The sequence below is a fragment of the Quercus lobata genome, chromosome 7 (assembly GCF_001633185.2).
Source record: "Quercus lobata isolate SW786 chromosome 7, ValleyOak3.0 Primary Assembly, whole genome shotgun sequence".
Taxonomy (NCBI): Eukaryota; Viridiplantae; Streptophyta; class Magnoliopsida; order Fagales; family Fagaceae; genus Quercus; species Quercus lobata.
The window spans coordinates 11,503,687-11,520,785 of NC_044910.1; the positions used below are offsets into that span (position 1 = coordinate 11,503,687).

At 32.7% G+C, this 17,099-nt stretch overlaps 1 protein-coding gene across 1 annotated transcript; it reads right to left on the bottom strand.

Annotated features, from left to right (window-relative positions):
* Positions 1 to 12,353: 12,353 nt before the first annotated feature.
* Positions 12,354 to 16,413, bottom strand: LOC115953231 (probable auxin efflux carrier component 1b). The gene is made up of 6 exons (XM_031070767.1): positions 14,572 to 16,413; positions 13,883 to 14,159; positions 13,713 to 13,798; positions 13,357 to 13,514; positions 13,166 to 13,242; positions 12,354 to 12,848 (listed from the first exon to the last, which is right to left on the bottom strand). The coding sequence occupies exons 1-6, from the start codon at positions 15,689 to 15,691 to the stop codon at positions 12,782 to 12,784; spliced, it is 1,785 nt and encodes a 594-aa protein (XP_030926627.1). The 5' UTR covers positions 15,692 to 16,413; the 3' UTR covers positions 12,354 to 12,781.
* Positions 16,414 to 17,099: the final 686 nt, after the last annotated feature.

A 17,099-nucleotide genomic window follows, 5' to 3' on the forward strand; every position in this document is an offset into this window, starting at 1 on the left:
GACTCCACCAAGATTCCTACCAAGGGTTCTAATTTGCGCACAAGTTGGCCTAAGGTGAGTTTCAATTAAGTCAATCCCGACTCTCCTACCCTAGAATCATTGGGCCATAGTACGGTATGAGCAATCCAATCCAAAATATAAAAAGGCCCACCACACTAATGCATAGTGCTTAACTGCTTATGCATAAGTTATTGGACTTCACCATCCATTTATATGAAAAATAAAACCAATTAATTACCTCCATTTATGCTTGTTTCTTTTCTTTCATACCTAAGTGTGAGTTTCTTATTCAGCAAAAAAGTGTGAGTTTCCTTGTCAAAAGTCTTACAACTTAACTAACACATCTTGGTACTTCTAATACAAATGAGATAAATTAAAATCTCTTCTATCCTTTCACTTTCCTATTCCTTCTTAACTTTCTATTCTTATATTTTTCCATCTCCCCAATCAAACAAACTCTAAAGAAAAAGAAAAGTTCTACGTCCACAATATTTTCACAATAAATCATAGATGATAAGTTGTTATTAGTTATAATTTGAATTCCTAACTTAAATTACCTTTTTACCCACTCATAACAACTAATAACAATCTATTTATCAATTCAGATTTATTGTGAAAGTACTATAAAAATGTTGTAAACATAGTATTTCTAAAAAAAAAAAAAAAGTAATATGTCTGAACCCATGGGTTAGAAAGAATATCATATGGTTATCTCTTTTTTTTTTCTTTTTTTTGATAATCAATCAGATGGTTATTTCAATTGTGCGTAACACGGTCAATTGAATTTTTTTTAACCTTTTTGAGAATCACGATGAAGTCACGGTACATGTTTTCTAACATTTGACCATATAGTGGAGGATAAGAACCCAAACAACATAAAAACGGATTAGTTGATTATTTATTTGTTGAAAGTCTTATATATAAAAAGTGGCAATACCGCTACAGTGATTTAATATTGTGCATTCAGTGTTAAATCACTGTTTATTTACTGTTTATCTATAGTGAAATTTTAGTGAGGCACTTTTTTTTTTTTTTTTAGTCTTCCGTTTTTTTTTTTTTTTCTTTTATATATACTTTTATACTAACAGAACAAATTTCACAATATTTTCAAAAAGCGGCAATGCCACTACAATGAGTTAATACTGTGCATTCAGTGTTAAATCACTGTTCATCTGCAGTGAAATTTTCGTGAGACACTTGTCCTTTTTTTTTTCTTTTTCTTTTTTTCAGTCTTCCGTTCGTTTTTTTTTTTTTTTTTCCTTTTTTATATACTGTTATACTGACACAACAAATTTTACAATATTTTCACAATTATTGAAATTTCAATTTCTTATAAGTCAAAATAAAATAATAAAATATGAAATTGTGACCAACCACAACTGCAAATAAATGTTTTGTGAAAAGCCACAATGCCGCTACAGTATTTTAGCAATGTTCATTAAGTGTTTTTGCATTGTTCATCTACAGTATTATTTTGGTGAGCCACTTTGTCTTTTTTTTTTTTTTTTTTTTTTTTAAGTTTTTAGTTTTGAACAGTAGCTACAGTTCCAAGAGGCGCTGTAGCTACAGTAGATACATTTTTTTTTTCCCAGTCTTCCGTTTGTACTTTTTTTTCCTTTTATATATATTGTTATACTGGCACAATAAATTTTACAATATTTTCACAATTATTGAGATGTCAATTTCATTACCGCTTTAGTGTTTTAGCACTGTTCATCTACGATGCCATTTTGTTTAGCCGCTTTGTCCTTTTTTTTTTTTCTTTTTTTTTAATTTTTGAACAATAGCTACAGTACCAAGCGGCACTGTAGCTACAATAGCTACAATTTTTTTCTTTTCTTTTTTCAATCTTCCGTTTGTATTTTTTTTTCCTTTATATATATTGTTATACTGATACAACAAATTTCATAATATTTTCACAATTATTGAGGTATCAATTTCTTATAAGTCAAAATAAAATAATAAAATATGAAATTGTGACCAACCATAACTAAAAATAAATCTATATATATAAAAGCGTGAATGCACTAAATCACTGTAGGTACAGTGCTTTGGTTTCGTGAGCCATTATTTTTTTATCCCAAGTTTTGAACAGTAACTACAGTGCCAAGTGGCACTGTAGCTACAATAGTTATAGTTTTTTTTTTCTTTTTTTTTTTCCTGTAATCGGTTTGTGTTTTTTTTTTTTTCTTTTAAATATTTATATAAGCTGGTATATATATTGTTATATTGACACAACAAATTTCACAATATTTTCACAATTATTGACATACGCGAATGCGCTAAAGCACTGTAGCTACAGTGCTTTGGTTTCGTGAGCCCTTTTTTTTTCCCAAGTTTTGAACAGTAACTACAGTTCCAAGTGGCACTGTAGCTACAATTTTTTTTTTTCCTTTTAAATATTTATGTAAGCTGGTATATATATTGTTATACTGACACAACAAATTTCACAATATTTTCACAATTATTGCCGTGTCAATTTCTTACAAGTCAAAATAAAATAATAAAATATGAGACTGTGACCAATCACAACTAAAAATAAATATTTTGAGAAAATGTTACAACACTTATTGTGCTGTGCTTTTGATTTATTCAACTGGCACGGTAGCTACAGTGCCTAAATTTTTTTTTTTTTTTTTCCAGTAGTCAGTCTGTGTTTTTTTTTTTTCTTTTAAATATCTATGTAAGCTGGTATATATATTGTTATACTGACACAACAAATTTCACAATATTTTCACAATTATTGCCGTGTCAATTTCTAACAAGTCAAAATAAAATAATAAAATATGAGACTGTGACCAGCCACAACTAAAAATAAATGTTTTAAGAAAATGTTACAACACTTATTGTGCAGTATTTTTGGTTTATTTAATTGGCACAATAGCTACAATGCCTAAAGTTTTTTTTTTTTTTTTTATAGTAATCAATTTGTGTTTTTTTTTCTTTTAAATATTTACGTAAGCTGGTATATATATTGTTATACTGACACAACAAATTTCACAATATTTTCACAATTATTGACGTGTCAATTTCTTACAAGCCAAAATAAAATAATAAAATATGAGACTGTGACCAACCCCAATTAAAAATAAATATTTTGAGAAAATGTTACAACACTTATTGTGTAGTGTTTTTGGTTTATTCAACTGGCATGATAGCTATAGTGCCTAAAGTTTTTTTTTTTTTATTTTAGTAATTGTTTTGTGTTTTTTTTTCTTTTAAATATTTATGTAAGCTGGTATATATATTGTTATACTGACACAATAAATTTCACAATATTTTCACAATTATTGACATGTCAATTTCTTACAAGTCAAAATAAAATAATAAAATATGAGACTATGACCAATCACAACTAAAAATAAATATTTTGAGAAAATGTTACAACACTTATTGTTATCACCATATTTTCACAATTGTTGAGATCTCAATTTTTTATAAATCAAATAAAAAAAATGCTAAGTCCACAACATTTTAACATTAATTTATACAGTGCCTAAAGTTTTTTTTTTTTTTCCAATTATCAGTTTGTGTTTTTTTTTTTTTAAATATTTATGTAAGCTGCCATATTTTTAACTATATAAAAAGAGCCCAAGGCTCATGAATAGTGTTTTTTTGGTTTATTCAATTAGTGAGGTGCACTTTCTCTTTTCTTTTCTTTTCTTTTTTTTTCCCCTTCAAGTATGCCAGTTGGTTTGAGCTTTGTTTTTGTTTTTTGTTTTTTTAAGATCTCTATATATTTACTTTGTACTTGCAATGCAAGTTTATGTTGTAAATACACAAAAGTGGTTAATATTATACACATTTGCACAAAAAATGGTAAATATTGTACAAATTTTGTAAATGTGTACAAAATTTGCCAATTTTTTTGTGTCTACAATATAAATTTACATTGTAATTAAGTACAATGTATACATAGAGATATTATGAAAATGTTGTGATGCATGTGTCAATTCCTTATGGGTCAAAATAAAATAAAATAAAATAATAAAATATTATACCGAGATCTAGCACAACTAAAAATGTCGTGACATTTTGTTGTTATTACAATATATTCACAACTATTGAGGTGTAAGTTATAGGTCAAAATAAAATAATAAAATATTGGACTGGGATCTGTCACGGTTTTATACGATTGAAATTAACTTTTTATAACATAATTATCAAAATTCTTAAAATTAATGTCTCTTTTTATTAATGTAAATCTCTATGTATTTTAAAAATCAAATCATTTTTATTTTTATTTTTATTTTGTGATACAAATAAAATTTAAAATTAATCTTAATCACTACTTTTTTCCTCATGGCTAGCACATGTCTTGCACGTGCTGCCTTGACTAGTATTGTAAAAAGCGTAGAAGGGGGAAAAATTGGTGTGAAACGTGCCAAAATTAGTTTAAAAAGATGATTTTTTTTTTTTTTTTTTGGGGGGGGGGGTGGTGTGGACTTCCAAACGTAACTTCATGGAGAGGCCTGCTTACAGGGCCAAAAACTTGGGCTGTAAATTGGCCTACTTATAGAATGTGTGGACTGCTATTTATATATATGGCTCTCTTTTCAGAAGGCCAGGCCCGGCCCCTTATCTTTATAGCATGAAGCCATCCCAACCAACCAGGAAGAAAAAAAGATTAAAATAAATTAAATTAAAAAAAAAAAAAAAAACCCCACAAACACAAAAGGGAAGCATTTACCCTTATATTAATGAGTTCTCTATTTTGCTTTTCTTTACTTTTGTGTGTGTGTGTGTGTGTGTGTGTGTTGTGTGTGTGTGTGTGTGTGTGTGTTTGTGTGGGGGGGGGGGGGGGGGGGTTTGTTTGGGGTTTAGAGTTTAAACATATTAGAATTGTGTAGTTTAATAATTAAACTTATCATATCTCAAAAGTTTAAACTTTTGGAAGAATTAATAATTTAATAAAGTATCAAAGTAGGAAATCCTAAGTTCGATCCATGTCTCCTCCACTTTACCTCCCATTTAAATTATTAAATTTACCATATCTCAATAATTTAAGTTTGGAAAAAATCATTAATTTAACAAGACAAAAGGTTTTGCCTATAACAATGAAAATTTTGCATTCTACAATAATTTTGAACTAGTATTTTTTACAAAATAGTTAATAATAAAGGGTGATCTAACAATCAAGTCACTAACAGAAATAAATGGTAAGATCAATAAAAAAAAATCAAAAATTGATGGTCTAAAATGAAAACTTTAAAACTTAAAAAGACTACAATGAAAACACCCCTAAACTCTTTAAGAGCAAAAAAATGTACTTCAAAAAAATTTTTTTTGTTATATAAATTTTAATTGAAAAAAGTGTTCATGACATATCACGCTTCACTCATCATCCGACTAAAATTTTACTTGTCACGTCCGTTGAACTTTATTTGAGGAGCACAACTCAACTAAAGAAAATGGGACCCTTTACAAGTCATTCCTCTCTTTCTATATGGTTGCTTTCAGCACAACTTCACCATTTTGATATTTGATTCCCCCTAAGAATGCACCTATATTGTGTTTGCCATTATTAACCAATTATGGAATTTCTTTGCAGTCCACATCCAGTTCATTAAAGGTCCCTTTTGGAAACATGTTATAAAAACTATGTATACTTTAAGATTTGGCAACTAGGAACTTCGGGTAATCTGGACAATATGCATGCATGTGGTAGCTAGCTATATAGCTACTAGTTGTGTCAAAGAAGAAAATGATACTTGAATAATGAACAATTCAGGTTCGTCCCACCTTAGAAAATCTTGGCTCAATTGGTAAAATAAAAGTGTAATCGGATTAAATTCTTTATGAACAAACTTAGGCTTATAGGGGAATTGAGAATGATTTTTAAGTTCATATACTCAAACTCATTTGTGCTTTTAGAACAGAAAGATTCATGCCACATGAATGTATGAGGCAGACTCAACAAGCAAACATATTAAAAGAAGTGAATGAATGGGTGTTTCAACATCAACTACTTTCGAGTAATGGTAGGCTTTTTAAAACTTGATTATTATTCGGTTGCTAATTAACAAGGTTATTCGTTGTAATGCCAATTATAATTTATGGTATCCATCCATTTGATTCTCGATCTGTACAATAAATTCTCAATTGACTAATTGTACCACAGATGTCAGTTTCCAATTTTATTTATAGTGCATATAAAGGAAAGCTTGAATAAGATAATTAAGTTGTGCTGGTGCATGCTTGAAATAAGCCTATACTAGTATTTAATAAAATTATCACCCTAGCTAGCTTTTGATTAGAGTTAGCTTTTCTTATTTTAAGTAAAAACATATACTTCTGCTGCCACTGAAACCAATTTTTCACATTCAAAAATTCTCTTCATGGCCTCCACGAAAGAAGAACCAGTACTTTCATCAAACTTTACAACTATACTAATAACATATTGTATAACTAATAATTAATCATATAAACAAAAGAGAGTACTGGTTTGGTTCTTCCTAACACCTCCCAAGTACAACATTCACTTTGCTAAAGGAACTAAACAGTTGAATGTTGAAACTCAAAAAAGGCAAAAACCAAACGAAACCTCGGAAAAGAGTGGTGAAGTGGCACATGTGCTAACAACATATTCATTAAAAGATCAGTGACAAATAAAGAAATAAGCTCTTGTTTCATCATTATATTCACTATGATCATTCAAGTTCATTACTTTTGAAGGTTTAGCATTACTTTTCTTCTGAAACAAAAATGGAATAAAAGAGAAAGCACTTAAATATAATAAGGAAAACAGCAGTTCTTGTCTGCTTTGATACAGATTGGTGTCACTCACACATAAAAAGCACTCTTTTAAGTAATCACTATCATAATACTATTGCATTTGCAGTTGCAGGTCATGAGTGGAACTCAACGGATTGAAAATGCTTCTCTCTTTCTCTCTCTCTCTCCCTCTCGGGTATTTTATTGCTGTCCCTCAAATTTAGCATGCTTTAACTGAAAATACGGCTTTTGATGGGTTGAAATGATGGACCATACTTACCCAAGAATAAAAATCTGCTCTACTAAAATAAGAATGATGCAACATGGGTGCAATGAGGTATACAGTAGTTTTTACTTTTTCGTTTACATACCTTTTAAGAAATTTATTTACCACCACCACCCCCAAAAAAAAAAAAAAAAAAAACCCTAAAAGTTAAATCAAGTATTAAAAGTAATATGAACAATTTTCTTTTTTTAAACTATAGATAATTAACAAATGATACAACATTAGGGATGTAAACAGGCCAAGTTAAACCAAGCATTAAAAGTTCATATTTACTCATTTAATTAGCACCAACTAAACTCGAGCACATCGTCAAATAAGATAATACATTCAAGCTTGGTTCATATATTTCCTTGCCATACAATCATTAACTTGTTCACAACAAAGCTACTTGATTAACTAATATATATATAGCAAAATTATGAATAGATTTTTTATCCATTCACAAATCTATGAATTTTTACTGCAAATAGAGTGTTTTATTGCCAATAAACTACAAATGATAATTTGATATCATATGAACTTATTTACAAATTTACATAAACCAATCCCAAGTCTATACCAATATATTTTTAGACAAATATATATATATATATGTAGGGACACGATTTTTAACGATCCAAGGATAACATTGGATTCGTATGTAATGGGCCCGAACAATATGATTTGTAGAGAGTGGGTTTGAGAGGCTGGACCTTGGTCGTTGGACGGCGGCTTAGTCATGATTTTCATCGAAGCTCATACGAAGGTAAGTTTGGCATGTATAGCTAAGCCTTACATCGATGTAGTTTGAAAGGTTTGACTCCTCGGACTAAGTCCGAGGAGCGTCGCATTCTCACCATTCTTCTCCTTTTTTGTAGGATCCCCCCTTTTTGTCTCAGCTCTCTTTCCCTTTTATACTAGTATTTACTTCCCGTTCTTCACCTACGTGTCAGTTTTTCCTTTTTTGGGGCAAGTACTCGTCCTATCAATCCCTACGTCAGAGTGGTTAGGGATGGTTAGGGAAGGTTGAATAGCAGGGTCTGGAGTATGGGCTTGTCAGGTGCTGGGCTCCACATTACGGCGTGGGCAGCTTTTTCCCTTGTAATGCTCTTGTACTGAGTTTGTCCTTTACTTCAAGCGTTTTGTGAGGTGTTGAGCGTGAGATCGTCCTCGGCCACATCCTTGGGCCTTTAAGGGACTTTCATCATACGTCCTTGGTAGTAGGGCTCCTCGGCCTGGGCTTTGGGCCCTTAATACAAGGTGGGCTGGGACCGCAGATTTTGGGCCCCACAATATATAATATTATATATAAATAATTTGAGGCTCATTTAATAGTTGAGACTAAATTATGACTTGAGCTTGGTTTGTTTACTAAACAAATCAACATAAACAAACCCTCTTTTTTATGAATAAGGATAATTATATAGATATCTAGAGAACAAAGAATGGACCCAACCCATCTCAATCTTCTAGGGTAAAAACCCAAGGAGAAATAGAAGAAATGGAAATGACTCCATCCCAATTACAAAATGTAGTTCATCATGTTAATTAGTTGTGAGAAATGATATCAACATCCCTAAAAACAAAAGAAAAATTCTAGCCAAAGAGAGAATCTAGAGCAACTTTTGACATAGGGAGATAAGAGTTACCATAGAGAACTTAAATAATGGTAAATAAGCATTATTTTGAGCCAAACTCAAGTTGTTCATAAGTAGCTCAGTTCAATTACAATCTTAAACAATATCAATATAAAGCATCCAGGATATCAGCAAGTTTTTGCAGTTTAGAGATTATATTAAAATATCATTTATTTACCATTATTTAAGATAAAATTTTGATTCAACGATAGGCCTTCATCATCAAACAATATTCACGAGAAAAAAGGGCTTTAGCAAGCAAGAATACAAGATGATGGAACCCGTTAGACTTATAAAAGTGCCACCCCCCCCCCCCCCCCCCAGGTTGTGTTTGGTTGGAATGATAGAAAATGTTGCAATTATAGAAAAGTGAGAGGTTATAAACTTTTTTTTTCACCATATGTTTGGTTGATAGGATGAAAAAGTACACCAATAGATAGTAAATTACTATGATGCCCTTTTTTTAAGAAATATGATGTCCTTATTATTAAATGTGGAATGATGGAAAAGTAGATAAGTAATTTTTTAATTTTCTTTTCAATAACATGTCCCTCCCAATTTTTCTCCAATTGGAAGAAAACAATGTAGCCAGGTGGAAAACTCAACAACCCAATATTAGTTCTTCTCTCTTTCCATCCCAACTAATGGAAAATCACTTTGTTTTCTCTTCAATTCTTTCCTCCATTTTTCTTCCCTTACTTTCCATTCTCCCTCTTTTCACCTCTACCAAACATTAAAAACTTTTTTTTTTCCCCTTAGATATATTTGACTCAGTCAAAATCGAACAAGTTTGAGAGTAGTTGCAAATAGAGCCAAGATTTGAATAAGAAAGTGTAAAACTAGTGGGACCTCACTCCTATGTGAGAATGAGATAATATACTCCCGAAATATGTATTAATTTTCTGTAAAACAGTAAATTATGCATTTTACATTGTGGTATTCATACACAAACCTACCACCGGTACAAATCATATTCGTACAAGTTTTACTATTTCAATATCATCATTGACCCTTGATTTTCTACCATTTTATTAATTTTTACAGCCGAAAATTAGGGTTTGGGACCACTAAATAAGATTTTATCTCGGTAATTGTCTAGCATGCGTGAGACTAAGAGACAGCACATGCGTGGAGATTAATCAAGTTCTCAATGAAATCCAGACGCATCATTAGGAGCAAAAAAAAAAAAATTTGCTAATCCCATTGGGAAAAAATAAAAAATATAATTAGAAACAAAAATGATTGATTAAAATGTTATTTAAATGTACATGTACGCATATGGGAATTCCATCCCTTTGGAGACATCCATTATGACTGCAATTAATGTTCCCTCTAATTTTCTTGGACAAAATCACATGCTTTGTTTCTCTTGCTTTTTATCCCTTCATAGACCGTACCATATTATTTCTCTTTATTTTAAAAATTGACTAATATTATCAAATTTATAATATTTTCATAACAAATATTTTGTAGCAATATGTTATTAATAGATACAAAAATGATGCTAATAGTGGGTTCAATTTTTTTTTTTTTTTTTTATACAAGATAAAATTTCTACTCTAGCCTAATCTAAGTGTATATGTGCGTGAAACTCCCTTCTAAAAACTTGAACCCTGACCCTTGCTTGCCCCACACCCCACAAGTATTTATATTTGTAAAGTGACTATCGCACTAAGGGTGCGCAGTGGTGTAAGTTCAAAATTTAGAACCAATAACAATATGTCACCTAGAATTTATTGTTAAATTATTGTGAAGGTAGCTACCTTATTTAAATTTGATGTATTACCTTTATTTATTTAAAAAATAAAAAAATAAAGTTAGTAGTATAAATTTTAGCATCATTTTAATTTAAACTAAAAAAAAGCGAATGAAAATGTATAGATATTATAAATAAAGTTATACATCAATGAAGAAAGTTACCATCATTGTTTCTAATAACTTTTTAAAAGGTGCCATATTTGAAGACATTAAAAAATGAAACAAAAAAGCAACAAAGTAAAATGAAAATATCTTCTCAAGAAAAAAAGTGAAATGAAAAATATATTTCAGAGCTAGAGAGTGGTGAAATCTTAACGAACGGAGCATTGGAGCATCATCGATAATTGAGGTGCTACTACCTCTCTCTCTCTCTCTCTCTTTCTTTGTTTCTCTCTTTTTCTCTCTCTCACACGCACACACTGTAACACTGTACATTAAAATGCAATCCTCATGGATCCACTGAAGCTCTTACGTGATAAAAAGCCCAGAAAGTATCAAAAGCATATAACTTCGCAATCATAAAGAGTGATTAAAAAGTGAAAACTATCCAAATGCAATTTTTTTTTTTTCTTTTCTTTTTTGAGAATCCAATTGTGTATTTTATTTATATCCCAAAATTCAAAGAAATTTCTTTTTCCTTAACCATACACCATAAGTACTACTAGATGCACGACATTGCTATCTTCCTAGTGAATAATTTTTTAGGCATACACAAAATAATTTTTAAAAGTGTAAATAGTGCTGTGAAACTTAATTTTAAAATTGATTTTGCTAGATTCTGGAATTGCAAGTCCCATGAACAGTACACGAGACTCACATAAATGAAATGCAAATGCAAAACACCAAGGGAAAAACGCTATCCAAACTCACACTAAGAGTGCCTTTAAATACCGCTTATTTTGCTAAAAACAATAAAAAAATTAATGTTCATGAATTACTGTCATGAGACATGAATAGTGCACTAAGCGCTAGTTAATAAAAAAAAAGAAAGAGAAAGAGAAAGAGAAAGAGTCTGAAACACAATACGTGGACATGATCTAAACGCTCACTATGTTAGTGTTTGGATTCACATTTTTTCAAACACATTTGTGTTTACTGCATTTTTTTTTTTCTCCAGTGCATATGAACAATAACATCACATGGATTCACTGTGCAGGAGACAAAATACACTATTTATACACTGTTTATGCACGAGTCTCACAACACTATTCACACATTTAAAAATTATTTTACTACAATATTTTCAATTTTAACAAAAATAAATTGTATCCAAGGTGATTTTCCAAAACATTCTCACAAGTGAAACTCAGATGCATAAAGTCCACATATGGTAAGAAAAATGTGTGATGAGACCGTTTTCAGAAGAAATTTTTTCTATTCTATTATTTTGCTAGCAGGTTACTTGCTTTGTGAACATATCAGGTTACCAATGCTTAAAGACTTCATCCATAATTAATATTCGTATGCAAAGGGGGTCCAAATGTTTGAACTGCCAACTTGTTCCTATGATCCTATCCAAAGACAAGAATTGATGACTGGCTTTGTCGCTCGGGAGAGAGATAGTCAGTGTCAGCAATAGGTCCTCATGACCCCAAAAAGAGAGCCAAGAAGCACCCTAGTCCTAGCCTTTCCAGAAGTCTATACCTTTTTTGGCTAGGTGATTTTGCGGGGGTTAGAACCCCCGAGCATCAGGACACAAAGGTACCTGGTTGCCAATGGCAGTCTATACCCACTTAGACTACACTAAGCAAGCCCCCATCAATGCTGTCACGAAGATAAACTGAATTTGCCAGCCATGTCCTAATTCTAACCCTAGAGAGAGCTAGTCCTGCAATCTTTTCAAGTTACCAAACCTAAATTTGTTGGTTTTAATAAAGATTTGAATACAACAGACAGCTTGTACCCCACTCTAAATCGAAGAAACAAAAACCAGCAAGCACACTTTTGATATTTGATATTCACTTTCACACGTTTCTCTCTAGAAAAAAGAAAAGCACTTTTTAGTTTTTTGCTGGACTTTTCTTTGCATAGAGATTCCAATTGAGTTAAAATCTTTTTTTGACCTTAAAAAGGTAGTAAAAAGTAGACGTATCTACAAGACTACAGCTACAATACACTTCACTTTCCTCGGCAAAAGAACAAAAGCAGTAGTAAGGCACTAAGCACAAGGTTCAGCACGAAAGGCAAAATGACAACAAAAAATTAGAGCACTCCCAAATGGCTTCAATTTTCTCGTTCTTCTTTCCTTTTGCTTCCCCCTACTTTTTCTTCCTTCCTCCCTCTCTAAAGTCATGAAATTCTATGTTGTTCATCTGTTAGAGAATGACAAAAAACACCCCATCCTTTTCAAAAGGGTTACAACATATTCTACCATAACTATTTCCTTAGTAGCTTCAGTGTCTCAGCTTCAAAGTCCCAGCAAGATGTAATAAACTAGTGTAATAGGAAGAGCTATTAGCATCCCAAATATAACCCTGCACCAATATGGACACCAAAATTGATCATTAATACAAGAGAGAGAGAGAGAGCTAGTATTGTTGCAGAGTGCATATGCTAGTCAATATATACATACGGATACTCTCAATGGAATTAACATACAATAAATTTATTTATGATTACATACAATATAGATGTGTGTGACTATATTTTGGAGTTTTGGACCACGGCCACCAATGTCCAAACTGGCATGTCAGGCATATCAGTACTAATGTTCATGCAGTGACATGTAGATTTGAAATCACATAAATGCAGTTCATCAGAAATTATATGAGAATTAGAACAGTGCTCTAACCCAGTGCTGAGAATGTCAGGATGAACATTGTATTCCTTTGCAAAAACGAAGGGAACAATCCCTTGGGGAAGAGCAGCCTGAAAAATTAAGGACAGAATTTACATTATCCTATGAAAATCACAATTAAAATAGAGTAAAACAACATAAAAGGTAGATAATCAAACATGATTTAGTATAAGAACCTCATTTACCTGGACAATAGCAATGTGCAACAGAACTCCTCTTAGTCCAATAGCATATGAAGCAGCAGCCATGACCGCAGGACCAGTGATGAATCGAACAGCCATGGCGAAGGCAGCAATGGAGTTCCCACATGCAATAATTTTTGGCTGCAATGCCATGAAAAGACCTGCAACACCACAGGAACAAAAACATGATTAAAATCAGTAAAAATCAAGCTGTGACCAAGTCTACTTTCATTGTATCCAATTTTACTTAGGGTACGAACAAAATAATCCTAATCTTAGGGTACACTAAATAAACATTTTCAATCTTTAAATTAGCCATCTAAGTAGAAAGTTAAGAAATCTTGAAGGGATTAACATACCAAGACTAAACATGGCCATTCCGAGACCAGCATTAGAGAGAATGGCTATTGAACCAGCTACTATGGCCGGCATTTCAATTTTCCACCTGTAAAATTACAGAATTGATTAAAACACATGTGCTAACAATTCGAAATTGCCTCAAAACGAGTGCAGATTTAATTTCACATACCTGAATGAAACCAGAGACCAAGTGAGGCCAATCAAGCTGGAGTATGTATTGGGATTCCTAATGAGCTTTCGCCACACCATAATCAAAATGAGTCTGGTCATAACACTAGCAGGCGGCATATTTGTCAGCTTTGATTCAACATGAGCGCCAGTCTTGGGATGAAGCTCAGTTGTAGAGCTTGAACCAAGCTTGGAAAGCACAGGACCTTCCCTGTCAACACCATTTGTCACCGGCCTGTTCCCAAAGCTGAACTCATCCCGACCAAACTCATCATAATCTACCAAACACAAGAATTAGTTTACCATCATACGAAACATGAGGAAATGACAAAAACAAAAAGAAAAATGTCCCCAGTGATGACAACTGTTTCAAAGACCAACCAGAAAAAGGGGATTCTGTTTTGAATCTGAACTAAAAAGCAAGGAAAACAAGCCAAATCCCATTCTAGATTGAATGGGAAAATGATAAGACACGTTGAGTAACAAACAAAATGTAACGAACCCCACTTCACAGTTAAAACAACGTTTAATACTCATCCACATCCCATATTCAACTACACAAACTAACAAAATTCCAAGAGTAACTCGAAAACAAAACCAAATCATGCCTAATAGTCCACAAAGTCAAGCACAACATGCACTAAAAAAACAAATACAACTACTAAAGTTTCAAAGATTAATATTTCAAACCTTTTTGGTGACCAACCCCAGCACCAAGCTCGTTCCCATACTCTCCACCTCTGAAAACATGGATGCCACCTTCTGACACAGGGGAAGCACTTGAGCTCCATACAAACATGTGAAGGTCTTTTCCTCCCTCACCACCACCAACACCATTAGCCTTCTTCTTTGTAGTTCCAGGTGAGAAAATCCCAGCACTAGGAGGAGCTGGATAAGCCCCATTAGCTCTCCCTGCGTTTCCAAACACGTTTACTCCACTCTCTTCATCAAAACCCAAGTTTCCAAAATTGGATTGCCTTGGGCTTACATTGCTAGCATTCTTACCATTCACCATGGAGTAAAAATCAGTGTGGTTGAAACTAGAACCTCTAGGAGTTGGGTTTCTTGAAGATTGGAGAGAGTAAATCTCAGCATTTGTTAAGTTTGAAGGTCGAGGAGTGAGTGAAAGACCAGAATTTGGACCATGTGAGCGGCGAGAGAAGATTTCTGAACGAGAAGAAGCGGATTTTCTAACAGTGACATGGAGTTTACCATCTTCACCGACTTCAGCTTGGGTTTCAAGTGGTTCTTTCCCATCTAAAGAAATGATATCAGAATCAACTCTGAAAGATATGATAGAGCCAGCAGTGTCTGGAAATTGCTCAACGATTAAAAGCCTGGCTCCTCTGTACTCAAACAAGAAAAGCATGAGTGTGTACCAAATGATACATTGGAGGACAACTATTTGAACCATTAGAGTCCCTGAGGCATCACCGTACATGCCTTTGAGTAAAGGAATACCCATGACAAGTGTGTTGGGAAGAGAGGAGAGAGAGAAGAGCGTGATGGACCATTCAATTGAGCCTCTTGAGCTGGCCCTTGACCAAATGGCTAGGACCACCAAGACTATAACTTTTTGAAGAGTGTCAGCTGCTATGAACTTAAAGTTCATGGCATAGGGGTTGTTGGTGGAGATGAAGTGAAAGGAAAGCAGAGGGACTGCAAATAGGGCAACAAAGCGGTTGATGCCTGAGCATTGGTCAGGGCTGAAGATTTTCCACCATTTTACAGAACCGTAAGCTAAGATCATAGCCACATAGAGAGGCACAACCGCTGTGAGGACATGGTAGAGGTCTGTGAGAGTAATCATTTTTTTTTCTTTTGTCAGATGGGGTTTTGGGAGGGTTTTGAGTGATATCCAGGTGAGAAAACGGGGTCAAAGAGAAAACCCAGATGAGGTTTTGCAAAAAGTGGAAGAAAAACTATTAACTTTCCCGGATTTTCTCTGAGATTTTCTTGTGTTTTCTATTCGGAAAACCAGTCCAGCTTAGGAAAGTTAGTTCTTTTATGAGTTAAAAGAGTCCAGTATTGATGTTGAGGAAAATATGTAGAAGAAAATAAGCACATAAAGTTAACCCATTTTTTTATAAACTCAAAGAAACAAAGCTTAAGAAAATAAGGGGGAAAATAGTGATAGTGGTAAATAGAGGAAACCGCCGGAAAAGGACTGGAAGGTTATTTCCGGCGAGGGTTAGAGAGAGAGAGAAAGAGAAAGAGGGTAGCAAGTGGGGATGGGAAAGAGAAGCAAACGGTTATATTTATGGCATTTTAATGGCAGACAAAGAAATAAAAGCTGAGGGCTTTTCTGAAGGTTTTTGTTTTATTTTTCTATTTCTTTTCAGCCTTTTTTTTGGATTTGGAAAAATGAGAGAGAGAGAGGAATGAGCACCTCAGAGGAAAGTAAAAGTGAGTCTGTGAGTGAGAGGGAAAAGACCAAGCAGCATCGGAGAGAAAGAGAGAGAAGTAAGAGGAAAAGGGAAAGAAAAGGAGAAACCAGGAGAGCTTCACAAGATTCTCTTCACTTTCTGCAATTTATATAGTGTCCTTAATCCTTATGGCACATGAGAATGAGATAGATAAGAAATATATTTTCTTCTTTTACTCTCTGTCGGAGCATATCAATATTTTTGGCACTAGGAGTGGACCCCCTTCATTTTTTTTTTTTTTTTTTTTTTTACAATATATATGTAATATCCCAGCCCAGTGAACTAACTTCCTAATTTCCACATAAGACCCTATGGGAGCTAGAGGGAGGAACCTATGATGGGTCATTCAGCCCAAAAGAACGTCCCCTTTGGAAAGAGGAACAAAATGCCATTTAGCCCAAGGTTATAAATGAAAAAGTAATAAATTAACACAAGTTTTTTTTAGATGAGCTTTCAAGGCATTAAATAACTAGCTCAATATATCAATTTATATATATATATATATATATAAATTAGCTCAATATATCAATTTATATATATATATATATATATAATTTATATATATATATATACATATTATTCAAATTTAAAATACACACTTAAGGGTGAATATCTCTCTTTTTTTTTTCTTTTCTTTTTTTTTTTAAGAAACAAGAATATATCTCTTTTAAGTGTGAATGTATCTAACTTTTAATATCTTTCTTACATGATAGTTGATTAGAATTTGCATCGTTATTACATCATTATATACTTCTTTTTTTTATATATAATTATAGGAGAAGGGAGAATTTG